This window comes from Oenanthe melanoleuca, chromosome 3 (genome assembly GCF_029582105.1).
Source record: "Oenanthe melanoleuca isolate GR-GAL-2019-014 chromosome 3, OMel1.0, whole genome shotgun sequence".
NCBI classification, from domain to species: domain Eukaryota; kingdom Metazoa; phylum Chordata; class Aves; order Passeriformes; family Muscicapidae; genus Oenanthe; species Oenanthe melanoleuca.
The window spans coordinates 97,097,230-97,111,779 of NC_079336.1; the positions used below are offsets into that span (position 1 = coordinate 97,097,230).

At 44.5% G+C, this 14,550-nt stretch overlaps 1 protein-coding gene across 2 annotated transcripts; it reads right to left on the minus strand.

Annotated features, from left to right (window-relative positions):
* Window positions 1-168: 168 nt before the first annotated feature.
* SEC23B (SEC23 homolog B, COPII coat complex component) lies at window positions 169-14,501 on the minus strand. Of its 2 annotated transcripts, none has more exons than XM_056487444.1 (20): window positions 14,347-14,501; window positions 12,327-12,562; window positions 11,279-11,336; window positions 10,605-10,691; window positions 10,188-10,424; window positions 9,959-10,044; window positions 9,358-9,502; window positions 8,650-8,808; window positions 7,855-7,970; window positions 6,838-6,961; window positions 6,254-6,334; window positions 5,852-5,941; window positions 5,474-5,580; window positions 5,199-5,352; window positions 3,754-3,831; window positions 3,297-3,458; window positions 2,978-3,064; window positions 1,813-1,968; window positions 931-996; window positions 169-419 (listed from the first exon to the last, which is right to left on the minus strand). In XM_056487444.1, the coding sequence occupies exons 2-20, from the start codon at window positions 12,545-12,547 to the stop codon at window positions 330-332; spliced, it is 2,304 nt and encodes a 767-aa protein (XP_056343419.1). In that variant the 5' UTR covers window positions 12,548-12,562; window positions 14,347-14,501; the 3' UTR covers window positions 169-329. The 2 variants fall into 2 exon arrangements, with proteins under 2 accessions (XP_056343419.1, XP_056343417.1); XM_056487442.1 differs by lacking the exon at window positions 14,347-14,501 and adding an exon at window positions 13,425-13,865.
* Window positions 14,502-14,550: the final 49 nt, after the last annotated feature.

Genomic DNA, 14,550 nt, shown 5'->3' on the forward strand with positions numbered 1-14,550 from the left:
CGCTCCTCCCCGTTTTGTTTCTCGTCAATACAGCCCCCTGTTTGCCGAGACACCTCTTAAGAACGTTAAAATTAAAATCTCTGCTGGCTAAAACACCTTTCAACTCTAATTAGGATGTGTGGAAAATGCAGAGTAAACAGAATATAGACAAAAAGGAATACAAATAAATTAGAAGGGAGAAGTAAACAACTCTCCCGGAATGTTTATTTCACGTAACAGTTAAAATCTCTAGTTTAAAAGAGAGAAAAGGAAACGTAAATAAATTGCTCCACTTCTGTCATCAACACGATCCACTTAAATCGTCTGCTCCTGCTGCTCAGTTTGATCAGTCACGATGCACTTGAAACTGCCAGCTTTTTAAGGTGGTCCATGAAGACCTGGAGACTCACATCATCTGTCAGGATTGGAGCTCCTGATTCCTGCAGAAAAAAATAGAAAAATAATGAGCCTAAAATACTGTTGCAAACTCAGGGGGCAAACTGAAAGCAAATCAAATGCAGCACTCTGAACTAATTTCCTGCTAAAACAATCACCTTTTTCTCCCCCAAAAGACAGATGCTAGTCTTTGGCAACAGCACTGACATTTATCTTCTTGTACAATCTGAACTGCTGCAGGGAAGTCCCTTCTTCCTAAAGCACTAGGAATTTTGCTGCCCAAAGCTCTACACAAGCAAGGTAAGCAAAGAGGATATAAAAGTCAAGTATTCTCAGCTAAATTAGATCTATGCGTATCCATATGCTAGTTGCATTTTCCAAAATACTGGAAAAAATACTCAATTCTGATCGTCCAGTGCTGCTTATCTCATCAACAATCATGATAAGGAACCAAAGACAAATGTAATGCTGTTTGTGGCAACTTGGTGAGACAGGATGGCTGCTGCACACACAAACACATCCATGTGTGTTTTACAGAATTCTCAAACTGCTTACCTGGCCCCAGGCATAGAGGTTATTGTGGGTCTGAGAAGGATTCACTTTAGATAGGAGGAACCGGGCCTATAAAGACAAAAGGAGTTTGGTAAAATAAGAGACCTTCTGCTCCCTCAGGCTTCCTCTCACCTTAGATGCATGATCAGCAATGTTTCTCTGCTTTTGCAAGGTACTAATTTAACTTAAGCAGGTTTCAAGTCCAGAAATCCCTGCTCCACAGACAACTTGTTTCCCAGGGGCACTGAGTGCCCTGCTACAGCAGGCTGTGCTTGACTGGCAGGGCAGCTCTGATTCCACGGGAAAGGAATCCATGGCACAGGAAACACAAGCACTGTGTCTCTCTCCATGCCACATCTGCTCTTCTGAAATGGGCTCAGTGCAAGACCAGTGTAACAGTGTCACCAACATCAAATCTTTGGTCTGGAGCATCAGTTCCTGCCTCTTCCCTGCTATAAACAAGCACAGCACACCGCAATTCCAGGAAAAGCAAAAATAAATAAAAACAATTTTACATCTTCATTCGGTGTTTGAGGATGAAGAAACAGATGGTCAATCATACAGCATTACTGTCCTAGCAAGCTAACTATGGGCACATAACCAAATCATTCATTTCCCACCTTTTTGCTGGGGAATAAAAACATATTTAATTCAGCTTTTCCATTTTTTCCACCCTCAGATTTCATAAGCATACCCAGCAAGCGATCAGCTTATTAAAAGAGAGAGTTGTAGTAAAAGCTGATGAGAAAATATGCAAGCTTTGTACTTTGAAGAGTAAACTTCACTTCTGGTAGTGTTTGACAACCAGAACATCCTTTCAAAAAAACAGAATGAGCCGTTTGCTCTAGGCAACAACAGAAAGAGTTCCTCCAGGTTCCTCTTTACCTGACTGCCCCCATGCTCAGTGTGGACATAACGTGGCATTGGGAATCTGGTCTGCAAAATTTCCTGGGCATCATCCAGTGGGGCTTGCAGGAGGTGCTTGAAGTTTTCATATTCAGGCATGTCTTGGTATCCAGCTTTCTGCCACTGTGCAATAGTCTATTGATGGAACAGAGAGGAAATGAAAATGGAGCAGAGATGTCTACAAGCCTCTCCTTTCTACCCTGAATGTCTTAAGGCAGCAGAATGCTGCTACATGTGCTTCTGCTTATGAGGCAAACACACACCCTCACTACTCTGGCTACAACATTACTTTCTGTCCCTGAATTTAAGCACAGGCACCCAACACAAAAGCTGGCAGTAATTTATGAAGCGCCAGAGCAATTTATTGAAAATCTTCAATATGTTTCAGCCTGTGCCAACACAAAAATGAAGTATTTATAAATCACTGACATTTTGAATCTGACTTGGCCTTACAGTATTTTCAAGGTATCCACTGCATGTACCATACATATGCAGCAATTGCTCTATACATACACAGGTCAGACACTCAGCTCTTCCCTTGTGTGAATTTTACACAGTTGCTGAGTGTCTTCCTCTGCAACAGAAGACAGAAACTGTTTAAGGTAACTCCAGAAGATTTTCAGAAAGGGCCAGTATCTAAGCACTTGCCTCAGTCATGAGGGAAGGAATATAGCAGCAGCTTCCAAAAACATCCAGTATTTCAAAAGCAAAAACTGGAAAACTGCCTAACTGATTTCTTTAAGGGCTACAATACAGAACCATAAAAACCCTTTAAGCAGAAGGCTGTCACTTCTTCGAAAATACTTGCAATTATGTTAAAATATGTATCATCTTGTAATTCTGCCCTACTTCATGTCCAGTTTCTCTGGCCTTTTCCAGGCATGGTAAGGATCACCTTCATGGCCAAGCTAACACAACAGCTGCGACTCAGTGCAGAACATATCCTTAGCGATTCCAGTATTATTTTTACTCTGACAGTGGTGGAAACTGTATTCCAACAGGCAGCGTGTATATGACATGGTCATTATGCTGTGTGGGCTTTGCAAGAAGTTAGTTAATATTTCATACCACCAGCAAAACAGTCCACATGCATGGCAGGAGGGAAGAAGCACAAAAGAGAGAGAATGTACATGTTTCACCATACCTCACCAAGGTAGATAACTATCTGGAAAAAAGTATCCATCAGTAGGATTCTGTCAGGAAGAATACTGCTGCTGTCCAAAAGCACTGGCTGGAGAAAATAAAGAACAAAGTCAGACACCCCTAAAGCCCTCAGATCTCAGCATGCTAGAGAGCAATTTCTATGCCCAAGTGTAATTTGGAATGATCTTGAACAAATGTATCTTGCCCTCTAATAGTTTCTTAAAAAATCCATAGAGGACTTTTGGATGAAATAGTGTTACTTCAACTGAATACTCATTATTTTGGGCTGATTCACCTCTTCCTGGAAAGCACAGACTCACCTCAGGAGGCCCATGGAAAGAATAAGCATAAAGGATAGGCTGGATCATAATGAGCGACTGGGTCAGATCCTGTCTGGCAAAGTGGTGCCGGTAGTAGGAAGATTCATCTGGGCTGTTATTGAAGACCTGCAGGAATGGGGAGCGTCGCAGGTGGAAGATGAACTGCACCACAAAGAGGAGTGAGATAAATGTCAGCCAAAAGTGCTACAACTTCAGCATCCAAGTCCAGTATTTTTGAACAGCAAATTCTTTGGAAAAAAAGTCTACCCCATATTAACTCCTCAGACTTCCTCTTTTATCAGTCTCTTGCAGCACTGAACTACAGGATCAGTACATTAAATTAAAAAAGCATCTGTTCCTCCCCTCCTGAACCTGATCAATAGTACAAGATGTTTTATCATCATTCCCACTCACTCCTGCACACTTTTTCCATGGCTGTAGGGAGTGACATTCTTACCTGAGGATACAAAGAAAATGATTCTGACAGCCTAAAGGAGTTGGGATCATCTTTGTTGTATTGTCCAAATTTCTGACACTGTTGGAAGCAAAACAGGATACTTCTGTTATCTCTCTCTTTTTTCTGTCTTTTTTTTCTTTTTTATAATAGAATTTACATATCTTTTTCTACAGGGTGCTCTTCTGTTAATTTTTAAACAATCAAGACATGAACCTGTCAAGAACAAAGTACTACAACATTTACAGGCTATTTTTCTTTAAGTGAATGGTATCTCTGTCTTACTGAAATGAGAATGAAGATAAAATCTATTTTGAGAAATATATATATTAATAAAATCTAGACTTGAAATTATCCAAGAATGAAAGCAATAATGCCTCTACAGCAACACCCATTTTTTTCCATTAATTCAGGCTATTACACCTAAACTGTTCTGTACAGTATTGAATACTTCTTGCAGAACAACAGCAGACCAGTATTTCACTGTTTCACTGAAAATAAGTATCAGTGGTTTTAGCAATTAAACTCTAAATGATCCCACAGTCATTTCAGCACACAGTTTGCCCGTTTGTCCTTGCACTCCAATCTCTATTTGATAGCCCTGGTTTTTTAGGGTCTGATGTGCCATGGTGAATTAGTACCAACCCCACATGGGTGTTTGGACAGAACCAACACTGATTTAAACATCTTGGGCTTGTGAAATTCAAAGCAAGAGACAGTAGGAGGTTGCAGAATTAATTCAGATTACTATTCTGAACTTGGCTCACATCTGAATTCTGTGTCCAGCTCTGGGCTCTCCAGTGAAAGACAGACATGGATATACTGGATTGAGTGTAGCAGAGGCCACCAAGTTAGTTAGAGGTTGGAGCATCTTATGAAGAAAAAGAAGCTGAAGAAGCTGGGTGTTCAGCCTGGTGAAAAGTGGGATCAGGGAGTCAACTTGCTGTCTACTTGACTAGTAACTGGGGAAATGGAAATTCTGAGAGATTGAGGCAGCGGGGAGAAAAAAAAAAAACAACAAAAAACAAACAAAAAAACCCAGTGACTGTGATCAGACATTGTAACAGGCTGTCAAGAGAAGCATAAGAAATCCTATCTTTGGAGATTTTCAAAACACAACTGAACAAGACTTGGAGCAACCTGATCTAACTTCAAAGCTGATTCTACTTTAAGCAGGAGGGTTGAACCAGCGACCATCCCCACCTGCGTTAGTCTGTGTTTCACTACCCCTTATTCAATCTCAGGTTTAACTCTTTCAGCATGATGGGATGTTCACCTATCCCATCCTAAATTTGCTGATCACACTGGGTTTTGAGTTATTCCAAGCTACAACTATGTGACCATGATCTGAGTACAAACAAAGCAAGTAAATCTGAAAAAAGACTGATGTTATCTCTTTCACTTTTCTGAAACCAGGAATGCCTCCAAGCTCAGTGTCTTGGTCTTACCAGCCTGATGAGCTGCCTGTCCAGCCAACGCAGAACATCAGGTCCCTCCTCAGACTCAGCCCTGTACACTCCCAGCCGTGCCATAAGCACAGCAGCTGCCTCCTGGTCAAACGCAGCCTCGATGTGCTGGAGCTGAGTCTGTGCATCTGCCCAGCTGCAGGGTTAGCAAAGGGTTAGTGCCACGTGCATCCATGCAACAAAAAGCCAGGAATCCCAGCACAGACTGCAGCTGAAGTTGCTGCCACTCTGCCAGAGCACTGGCACGGGATACTCACTTTCTAGCTATGGTGGTGACACGGATGCGCCTCTGGGTGCTGGAGTGCTGATAATGAGTGACAAACTGGACTGCCCCTCTGCCTCCCTGAGGGATGGGTGCATTGTGCTGCAAATGAAACAAAGCCAGACTTCAAAACACGATGGCTTTTCCACAACTCCTCCCAGATGTAAAAAGCCCCCACGGCATATAAGAGAAAGAGACACATGCAAAAAATTTCTGAAATTATTTCCTCATCACAAAACACGCGGCTGCTTTGCAACCATCCACCTGCAACATGGGGGAGGATGTGCCACTGCATTTTCTGGACCTGTAATAAGTAGTTTGATGAGTAAAAATTATTGTTAAAAAAAAAAAAACAAAAGAAGCCAGGACTGACCTGATTTACCACTTCGAAGTAAATGGCCAGAGTTGTACTGGGATCCAGACTACATATTTTCCATTGAGATGTCCCTCCAATTCCAAGTTCCTGCACAGAATCAAAAAGAAAGTCGCAATTTTCTTCCAGCAGCAGGAAAGGCAAGCTTATGTTAAATTCTGATCAGAGGTACAAGAAATGGCAGGCTTCTAGATTCCTTATCTATTGGCTGTGAATTGTTACTGAAGGCCATCAGTTAAAAGAAAGCCTTAAGAAGCAAGAATTTAGTCCAGAAAAGGCTGTAATTTCCTAGGGATGTTTCCTGGAAAACTCTAACATTCTAGCTCAACTATAAGTCTAGACAGAAACTTTGCATTGTATATTTACTTCTTTATTAAAGGTTTTTCCACGTCAGAAACTTACATTTTCAGAGACACATGGCCCTTTAGCATTCAGGGATATACATGGTCCAATGGCTCCTGCAATTTTCAGCTCCCTGGAGGTCTTGAACAAGGAAAAAAAAAAGTTGGTTGCGTTTTTTTCTTTTTTTTTCCATGAAGTCAGTAAAATAGAATACACACAGAATAAATTAGCTGCTCAGCTTTAATTAGATTGTATTCTCCCAGACCATCCACTGCTACAATTAGTGAAGGTAAGAGAATCTACAGAGCCACATTTTAAAAATGAGGACATATTTATAGGGATGAAACAGTATGAACTGTTTTTTGTCGAGTGAGGAGAGGCTGCTTTAAAAGAAAAAAGAAAAACCACACAAACCAAACAAAACAAAAAAATCCCAAACAACAACAACAAAACAAAAACAACCCCAAAAATTACTAAGTTTCCAAATAAATATCCCTCCAGTACAGTGCTTCTCCCAAAGAAGCTCTTCATCTGACCTCAAACATGTACACACTCCTATACCCCAAACATCCCATAGACTTAATTTTTAATTAACAGCACTTGTATTACCCAATTACTGTCACCCAATCAAACTCATCTCTCACCTTCACATCCAGATTTGCACCAAAAGCCATCCGAAATTCCCCATTGTAGCCTTTGCTAAATACCCGCTGGAAGGTCTGCTTGAAGAGAGAAGTGTTGAAGGAGTCTCCCATCACCATATGTCCTCTGGGAAAGAAAAACAAGGGAACTGAACACTTGGGAACTAGAAGCACAAAGAACCTCTGACACGTGTAAACACATGCAGTTACTGCTTTAGAGCATGCCTTTGCATAGGCAGGATTCAAAACAGGGAGTGCAGATTCACAGATGCTTCTTACAAAGCCACACAGGTTAGTGTTCCACCTTTGTCAGTTTGCTTTCTCAACTCTATTTCTTGCCATTGCTTCAGCTGCCTTGAAAACCTTTGTGTTTCAACCCTGGAAAGCTCTTTGCTCAGCCTGCTTTCCCTGAGCAGGGCTGGAACCCCCCACACCACACCAGAGGTGGATGCACCACTGCAGCACAAGGAAAATGCTGGGCCTCCCCTAAGTGCCCTGACCAGATGCAGCTCAGTAACACAGCCATAGGGTCAGTCTCTGTTCTCCCTGCTGAGCACTGAGGGGTTATTTACAGACACCCTGCACTTGCAGTAAGACATGCCAAGTCCCCAAAAGGCCTGGGTTAACACAAAGTCTTCCTCACAGAGACTATTTCCAGCAGTATGGAAGACAGATATTTACCCCTCAGAGATATCACTTAGAACTGGGCCCAGGGAAGTCAAGAATCACTGGAGAAAGCATAAGCGAGGTGTTAAGCAGAGAAAGTCCAGCCCACACAAGGAAAGCTTCTACCCACCACTGAGTTTTCTAACAGCTAATTCACATGCTGCTTTGAGACTCCAGAAATGTGGACTGGGATCAGGTGAAGCTTGCCATATAATTCCTGGCAAATTCAAACCACAGTTTAGAACAGAACAATGTCTGCCAGGACAGCACTTAACTGCTTCCTGAACTACTCTCCCCCTCCAAAAAAACCCAAAAAGCAGGTGCCAGCTGTGTGCTGCCCTGCTGTGAACATACCCAGTGAGGTTTGCACAGCACTTCATCTCCAGCAGCCCTGTCTGGTCCAGGGCACAGGTGTAGATGTCGATGCAGTGCCCATTGGCCGCAGAGCGGTTGGCCAGAGTCTCGTAGTGCTGGGAACACACACACGAGGGTTAGGAGGCTGCAGTGTGCAATTTCTGCTGCTCCCCACCTCAGGCCAACACAAGGTACAGATGAGGCAATCACCAGTGCTGTGATAACTAAAGACATGTTGGCTGCAGCACACTGCCCCCTTCTAGGTTAAGGGATGCATTTGGATGAGCCTGAGTTTATTGTCTCAAATACAAAAAGCGCATAAATGACATGGGATCATCTAGTCTGTGATGACCCAAAGATATCCAAGTAATAGTTAAGAGAACAGGTGACATTCTGCTTTGTCTAAGCTGACAGGCACATCTCATATCTGATGTTTTTACTATTTTAATGGTTGCTTTATATGTCAAGAAGACAAAGGAGGCTTTCTGGAAATAACAAGTTCTTGGGAGACAGATTTTTTCCTCTCCAGAAGAAGATGCAATGATGTGGATGAACAAATTCTCCACTCACCATCAGCTAAGAAACAACACTGAAATATTTTCTTCTCTGAGAAGGCACAAGACCATGATGGAGAACTAACAAGAAAGAAGCTTTTTTATCCTTCCATTAACCATCCCCATAATTTAGTGTACACAGACTCAGATTATTTCAAGGACAACCATGCAACCCATGTAGTGTTCTAATATAACATTCAGTTTCAGCTGTTAAACACACTCATCAAGCCCTAGTACCTACTTTCGTGGCCTTCTTCATGAACCTTGCATTATCCTTCTCTATGTCATGCCAGGAACGGATGGGTGTTTTCAGCTCATCTCCCACCACCATGCCTGGCCCTTGTGTTGGTGGCCCTCCTGTGAACAGCATTATTCTAGCCCCTGTGTTTGGAAACGTGCCCTAAAATAAAAACAAATACTTACATCAGAGAGGGGGATGAGGAAAAGAAAAAGGGAACTGATTAAATGGCAACAATGCATTCTTTAGAAAAGTGTCTGCACATGCTTCTGCAATGTCAGTGGGGACCTGTCCCTGCTAGAAGCTGCCTTGATAAATAGTGATGCATTTCCTGACACTCACAGCACTCAGATAAAGTTTAAACTCAAACCATGCGAAGCTTCATGTCTTCAAAACAGGAAGCAGGCACTTTCTGTTCTCTTCACTTATATCTTAGATTATACTCTTAAAAATCTAATGTATAGTATCACCTCTTGTGTGGCAACACATACAAGAATCAGAGACCTTTAAACACCTGCAAATTTCACCATTTAGATGGAACCTTCCAGCCCACTCTACATCAGATGGTGCTAGCACAGCTCACATGTCAGTAGAGACAAATTGCACCTCTGCACCCCCCTGTAACCCAGCTGCATTGATATCTCACTCATCTCAGAAAGCACAGCCATGTGCTTACTTTAACCTGCTCATCTCAAACAGCATTAAGAGTACCTCCAATAAGCCAACTGCAATTGAAAGTGCCACTCCAGTAGAACGCAAGGGTCTCTTTCCCTGGGTCACTGGCCACGGGTCCCTTTGCAGCTCCCCAAGCAGATCTGTTAAATTCATGTCAATCTTATGCACGGGCTGTAGGAACCTGCAAAAATTCAAACACAGTGTTTTCCTGCTTCTAAGTTCAGAGAAGAAAAGAAGTGCCTCTTTGTTCCTGGCACACATAAATTGCACTGAGACAGTAATCAGAAGTAAAGAGACATGCATGTCTTCTTACATCCAAGCTTTCCAAGATAACAAACCTGTGCAAAATAAAAAATTTGATCAAAGCAAGACATCAGGAACTGACAAGGTGGCAAAGTCACATAAATAACAGGAAAGCAGTTCAAAGGTGAGTTTGTTGAAAGGCATGAGAGCTAAGACTGAAAAAGAAAAGCTGAGAAAGAGAAAACTGTTCAACAGAGGTAGAATAACTGTGACAAGATGATACCATTTAAACTTTCTTTCCCCTCTTGGGAAACCCAGGATTAGAAGCATGACCCACAGGCATAAAGGGGCATAAAACACCTGCCCTGCTGCGTACTATGCTGGTGAAACTTACCTGCTGGAAATAACAGATTGCTCTGGAGTTTGAAGAGATCTTCCCTGTTGCATGGGGACAGCTGGCCTCGAAAGCCCAAGCATATCCTAAGAACAGTAAAGAGGAGACAGAGGAGATGTACTATTTAAACACTAAACATATTATTTATATTATTATTACTTAATAATGTTTGAGAGTCCGACAGAGCTGAGAGGTACAAGCCCCTGGCCTGAGGGATGGCAGAGCACACCTGTATTTGCTTGGCTGTCAGGTCCTTGGTGCCCCGGAACACGTAGCTCTTGGAAATCCCTTCACAGCTCAGCTCGTGAACCTGGACCATCCTGCCAAAAGTGATGAGCCCTACCAGGGCATCGGGAGGCAGCAGGCTCAGGGACATCTGCAGGGATTCCTTCAGGGCCTGCAAATCCTCCTCTTCCAAGCACGTGTCCACAACATACAGGAAGATCAACGGCATCTGCGGACCTCGCTGATGTGGGAAGAAATGACATTTTACAAAGCCTCCAGACAAGGAATATAATGAGCCCCTTTTCAAGTACCTTGCAGACATGGTATTTATTTGCATTATTGTAAGAAAATTTTACACATATATTACTTGTCACAAACAAGACAATTCTGGGAGCTTCAATCTCGCCTGTGGTTCTTTTACCTGCACTATATATTCAATTGTTGAAAACTGAGGCATAAGTTCTGCTGGCTGATTGACTTCAGAAATGCCCGCATATGCTGGGGGAAACTGAAAAAGAGAACAAAAAATTAGGACAAGGAAGCTGCAGGGCAAAAATGTAGGGCTCTCCTCTGCAGCACAGAGCCTGCCCTGCTGATGATGTGGTTATTCAAGTTTTTATTTACTGCCACTGCACCAACCTGATTAATTCATGACAAAAAACCCACAGTGCTTTTCATAAGCACAGACAACAAGTGGCCAGTAAGATGGACAGCTGCTCAGTCCAGTGTAAATAAAAGGTAAGGCTACAGCAGCAACAATGTATTAGTTGAACTTCTTTTAGCCATATTTTCTGATGGCAAAAGTCTATTCAAATCTAATGGATTCCATATTCTGCAGGAAGAGTAAATATAGAATGCAAAAAACACACTGGGACACATGGAACAAAACAGCATTTTTATCTCCTTACGATACTCTGCATGCCAGTAAAATCGCTGACAAGATGTCAGGTAAAGCAGACTGTACTCCAGCCTGTGTTCAGCAAGAGAAGAAGGCCAAGGGAAGGGAGTTAGAGAAGCAGAATTTATGTTTAATGTCCAAAGAAGGCCATCAATAAAGTGCTCACTGAAAAGGTGGAAGTGCTTTTTCCAACTTACCTGGTTTCTCTGAAAACAGAAGTTACAAGCCCAAAGCTTGGCCCGATAGTCAACTTGGCTGCAAGGGAAAGAAGAGGCACTGGTGTGACTTCAGGAACAATTTCACAGCACAGCTTCACAATTAATTCAGTAAGCCATGCAGATTTACAGCACTGAGGAAGAAACAGACACTCCAGCTGCAACAGCAAGTATTTTAGGGATTCAGACTCTTGTCCAATTACCAGGAAGTTCTTTACCTAATCCAGCCCTGTCATTTCCAGGCTTGTCAACATGAGGGACCACTGGCAGCTCTCTGGAAGCTCAGCCCTTGGTAAACACAGACTTGAGTCTAATAATTCTTTAACTACACTTAGGTTCATCTTATTGTCTCAATGTTTGTGCAGCTGCAGCACACAAGCGCTCCAGTCTCAGAGCAGCAGGAGCCACCTACCCAGATCTGTGCAAACACAGAACAAACAGGCTGTTCCCTGTCCCACAGAGTTTACTCTCCTCAGCCCAGTACATCTTGCTAGTGCCTCGCCACATTCTCATTCCATGGCTTTGATCTCATTTTGCTTCCTCTTACTGGTATTCCCTGCTTTTTCTCAGCCCAACACCATGCTCTGAGTATGCATGATCATCATGTGATTTTGAGACCGAGACATTCCTCTAAAATTATTTCATTATGCTCATACTGGAACTGACCTACAAGCAGCAGGATGTGTAGGAAGCAGGGAAACAAGTGAACATCACAGTCCAGAGCATAATATCAATATAATGGGCATCTTTGTCTATGATGAGTTTCCTCAATCACCACGGAATTCTCTGGGATGGTGAGAGGAGTCTCTGCCTTAACAGCCTCCCCAAAGACCCTCCTGTCTCCTCTGCTCTTGCCAGCTCTAATAACAAGCATGTTGATGTATGGATTTTAACAAGCTCACCACATCTAAATGAAAGAGGCTGCCAGGCACTGGGCAGAGAAAAAAGGGGAATAAGGAAGTAGTGAACTTCAGATGAAAATTAGGCACTATCCAGCCACTTCCAACATCCCCAGCCAAGCAACACTTACCAGAGTGGGTTGAGCACAGCTTTGCAGGTTGGCCTGCTGCAAAGCACGGGCTCGTACTGCACAGGGGGCAGGTCCAGACGCTCCTTCAGCGGGGTCAGGAGACAGGCCAGGGGCACGACCATCCTCGTGGCCTCCAGCCTGCTGGAGGGCCACACGTTCCAGCTGAAGCGCACTCCGTCGCGCTCCTCATTCTGCTGGATGAACTCCAGGTACGTCGCCATGGCCCTGCACAAGCTCTGGAAGGACAGAAGAAGGCATGCTCAGGCAGCAGCCACTTGTGTGGACAACAGGCCTGCAAAGGAGCTCAGCAGATCAACAGGTGGGAGCACAAAACACTGCAGGACAAAGCCAATACATTACAGTGAACTAATCCCATTATCAAATGAACCATGTGACTCCATAAATCTCTTTTGTCCAGTGCTCTCATCAACATTACAGTAAATTGAAACTCCACCAAATACAACCAAGAAACAAGGAAAGTCAACACTCAAAGTCAGAACGCAAGAGGGCTTTTTTTTTTCCTTATGATTCACATTTAATATCTCAAAATCCAATCAGCTTCATGCTGGCCTCAAGGCAATCCTGCCTGACTGGGTCAGTAAAGGAAGACAGGCCAGATTTGCAACACATTCTGAATCCTTCAGCTGAAACATTGCAGAGAGAAAAGGAGGACAAGTCTGAGACCAAAACAATCACAAATGTCACCAAGCTGCCAGCCTGACCTGCTTACAAAGTGAAAGGAGTACATGACAGAATGTCAAAAAAGGTCTTTTGGACATCCACTCTGCATGGCATCATTGTCCCACTGGCAGTAAGGAAGGAACTGAGAGTCCAGCAGACTTCAGATATTCAAGGAGGAATATCCCCAACAAAACAGAGGAGTCATTCTCTGTGTTGCCTCACTTAACTCTTCAAAATAAGCCACAAACAAGAGTTTCCACGCCATCACTACTATCGATTTCTCTGAAAAAGACAAGGACAAGACTACCAAAAAACTTACTTGCCAAATCCAGACCACAAACACCACACAGCGCTAGCAGCAACTCACGGAGCCAAAAGCAGCAGCTCTGCAACTTGCTTCAGATGCTCCAGCATTACCTTACTCCTGGTCCTCACTGCAGGTGGGCCACACATATGAGAAATCAGAAGCAGCACCTCACCTCAGAGTGGGGGGAAGTTTTGGTGTCACATTCTCCTACAGAACTCCAAACTCACTGACATTTTCCTCTTCCTTGCTATTAAGGATGTAAATTAAGCTTAGGGAGAACTACCCCTTGTTTCCACCCCTGTCACTGGATGGACAAACAGAAGGGTTCACAACACATCCCCACCACAAACAGGTCTGTCAAGGTGAAAATCAGAGCTGAGTCTGCCTGTAAAAGATTCTGCACATCAGAACAGCGGTACAAACATTTGGCATCTCGGGTATGCAGCATAGTCAAAAGGCAGACCTATTCCATGTTTCTGCAACTGTAGCCCAGCAATCCTTCCCTGCCCCAGGCAGAGCCTCAAGTCCCATGCTGGGTTTGCCATGGGCTGTGGCCCTACTTTGGGGTCAGGACAGGTGTAATCACCCAGCTGCTGCTCTTGGCACGGCTGTAGGGAACACCACAGATCCCCAGCTTAGCCATAGGCGCCACCTCCGCCCCCAGACCACTAATCCCAGCAGGGCCATAGGGCAAAGCACCGACCCGCTGCACTGCTACAGGGGCACTGCTGACCCTCCACAGGGCACACAGCCCTGCTCTGGAGGCACTGCCGATCCCCAGCCCGGCCAAAGCCAGCTGAGCCCCTGATGCTCTGTGGGACACTGCTGAACCCAGGGAAAGCACCGCGGACTGACCACTGACCGCCCCCTCCAGACCCCGCTGTAGGGGACACCACCGGCCCCCCTCACAGGGGCCGTCACTGACTGCCTCACACCGCCTCCCTTCAGGGGACACGGACACCCCCCCGCCCCGCCATTGCCATTGCCATTGCCATTCCCATTCCCGTTTCTCCGGAGCCCCGCCGCTCCCACCTGCCCGCGCCGCTCACGCCGCTCCCTCCCGGCACGCCCCGCGCGCACGGCAAGGCCACCTCAGCGGTACGCGCTGCCCGCAGCCAAGATGGCGGCGGAGCCTCAGCGGAGCGGGGCGGGTGTGCCGCAGCCGCCGCCATCTTGACTGAGGGCACGCTACACCGCCTTTCGTACGGAGGGGAGTGACGTGCCCCTACCAAAGAT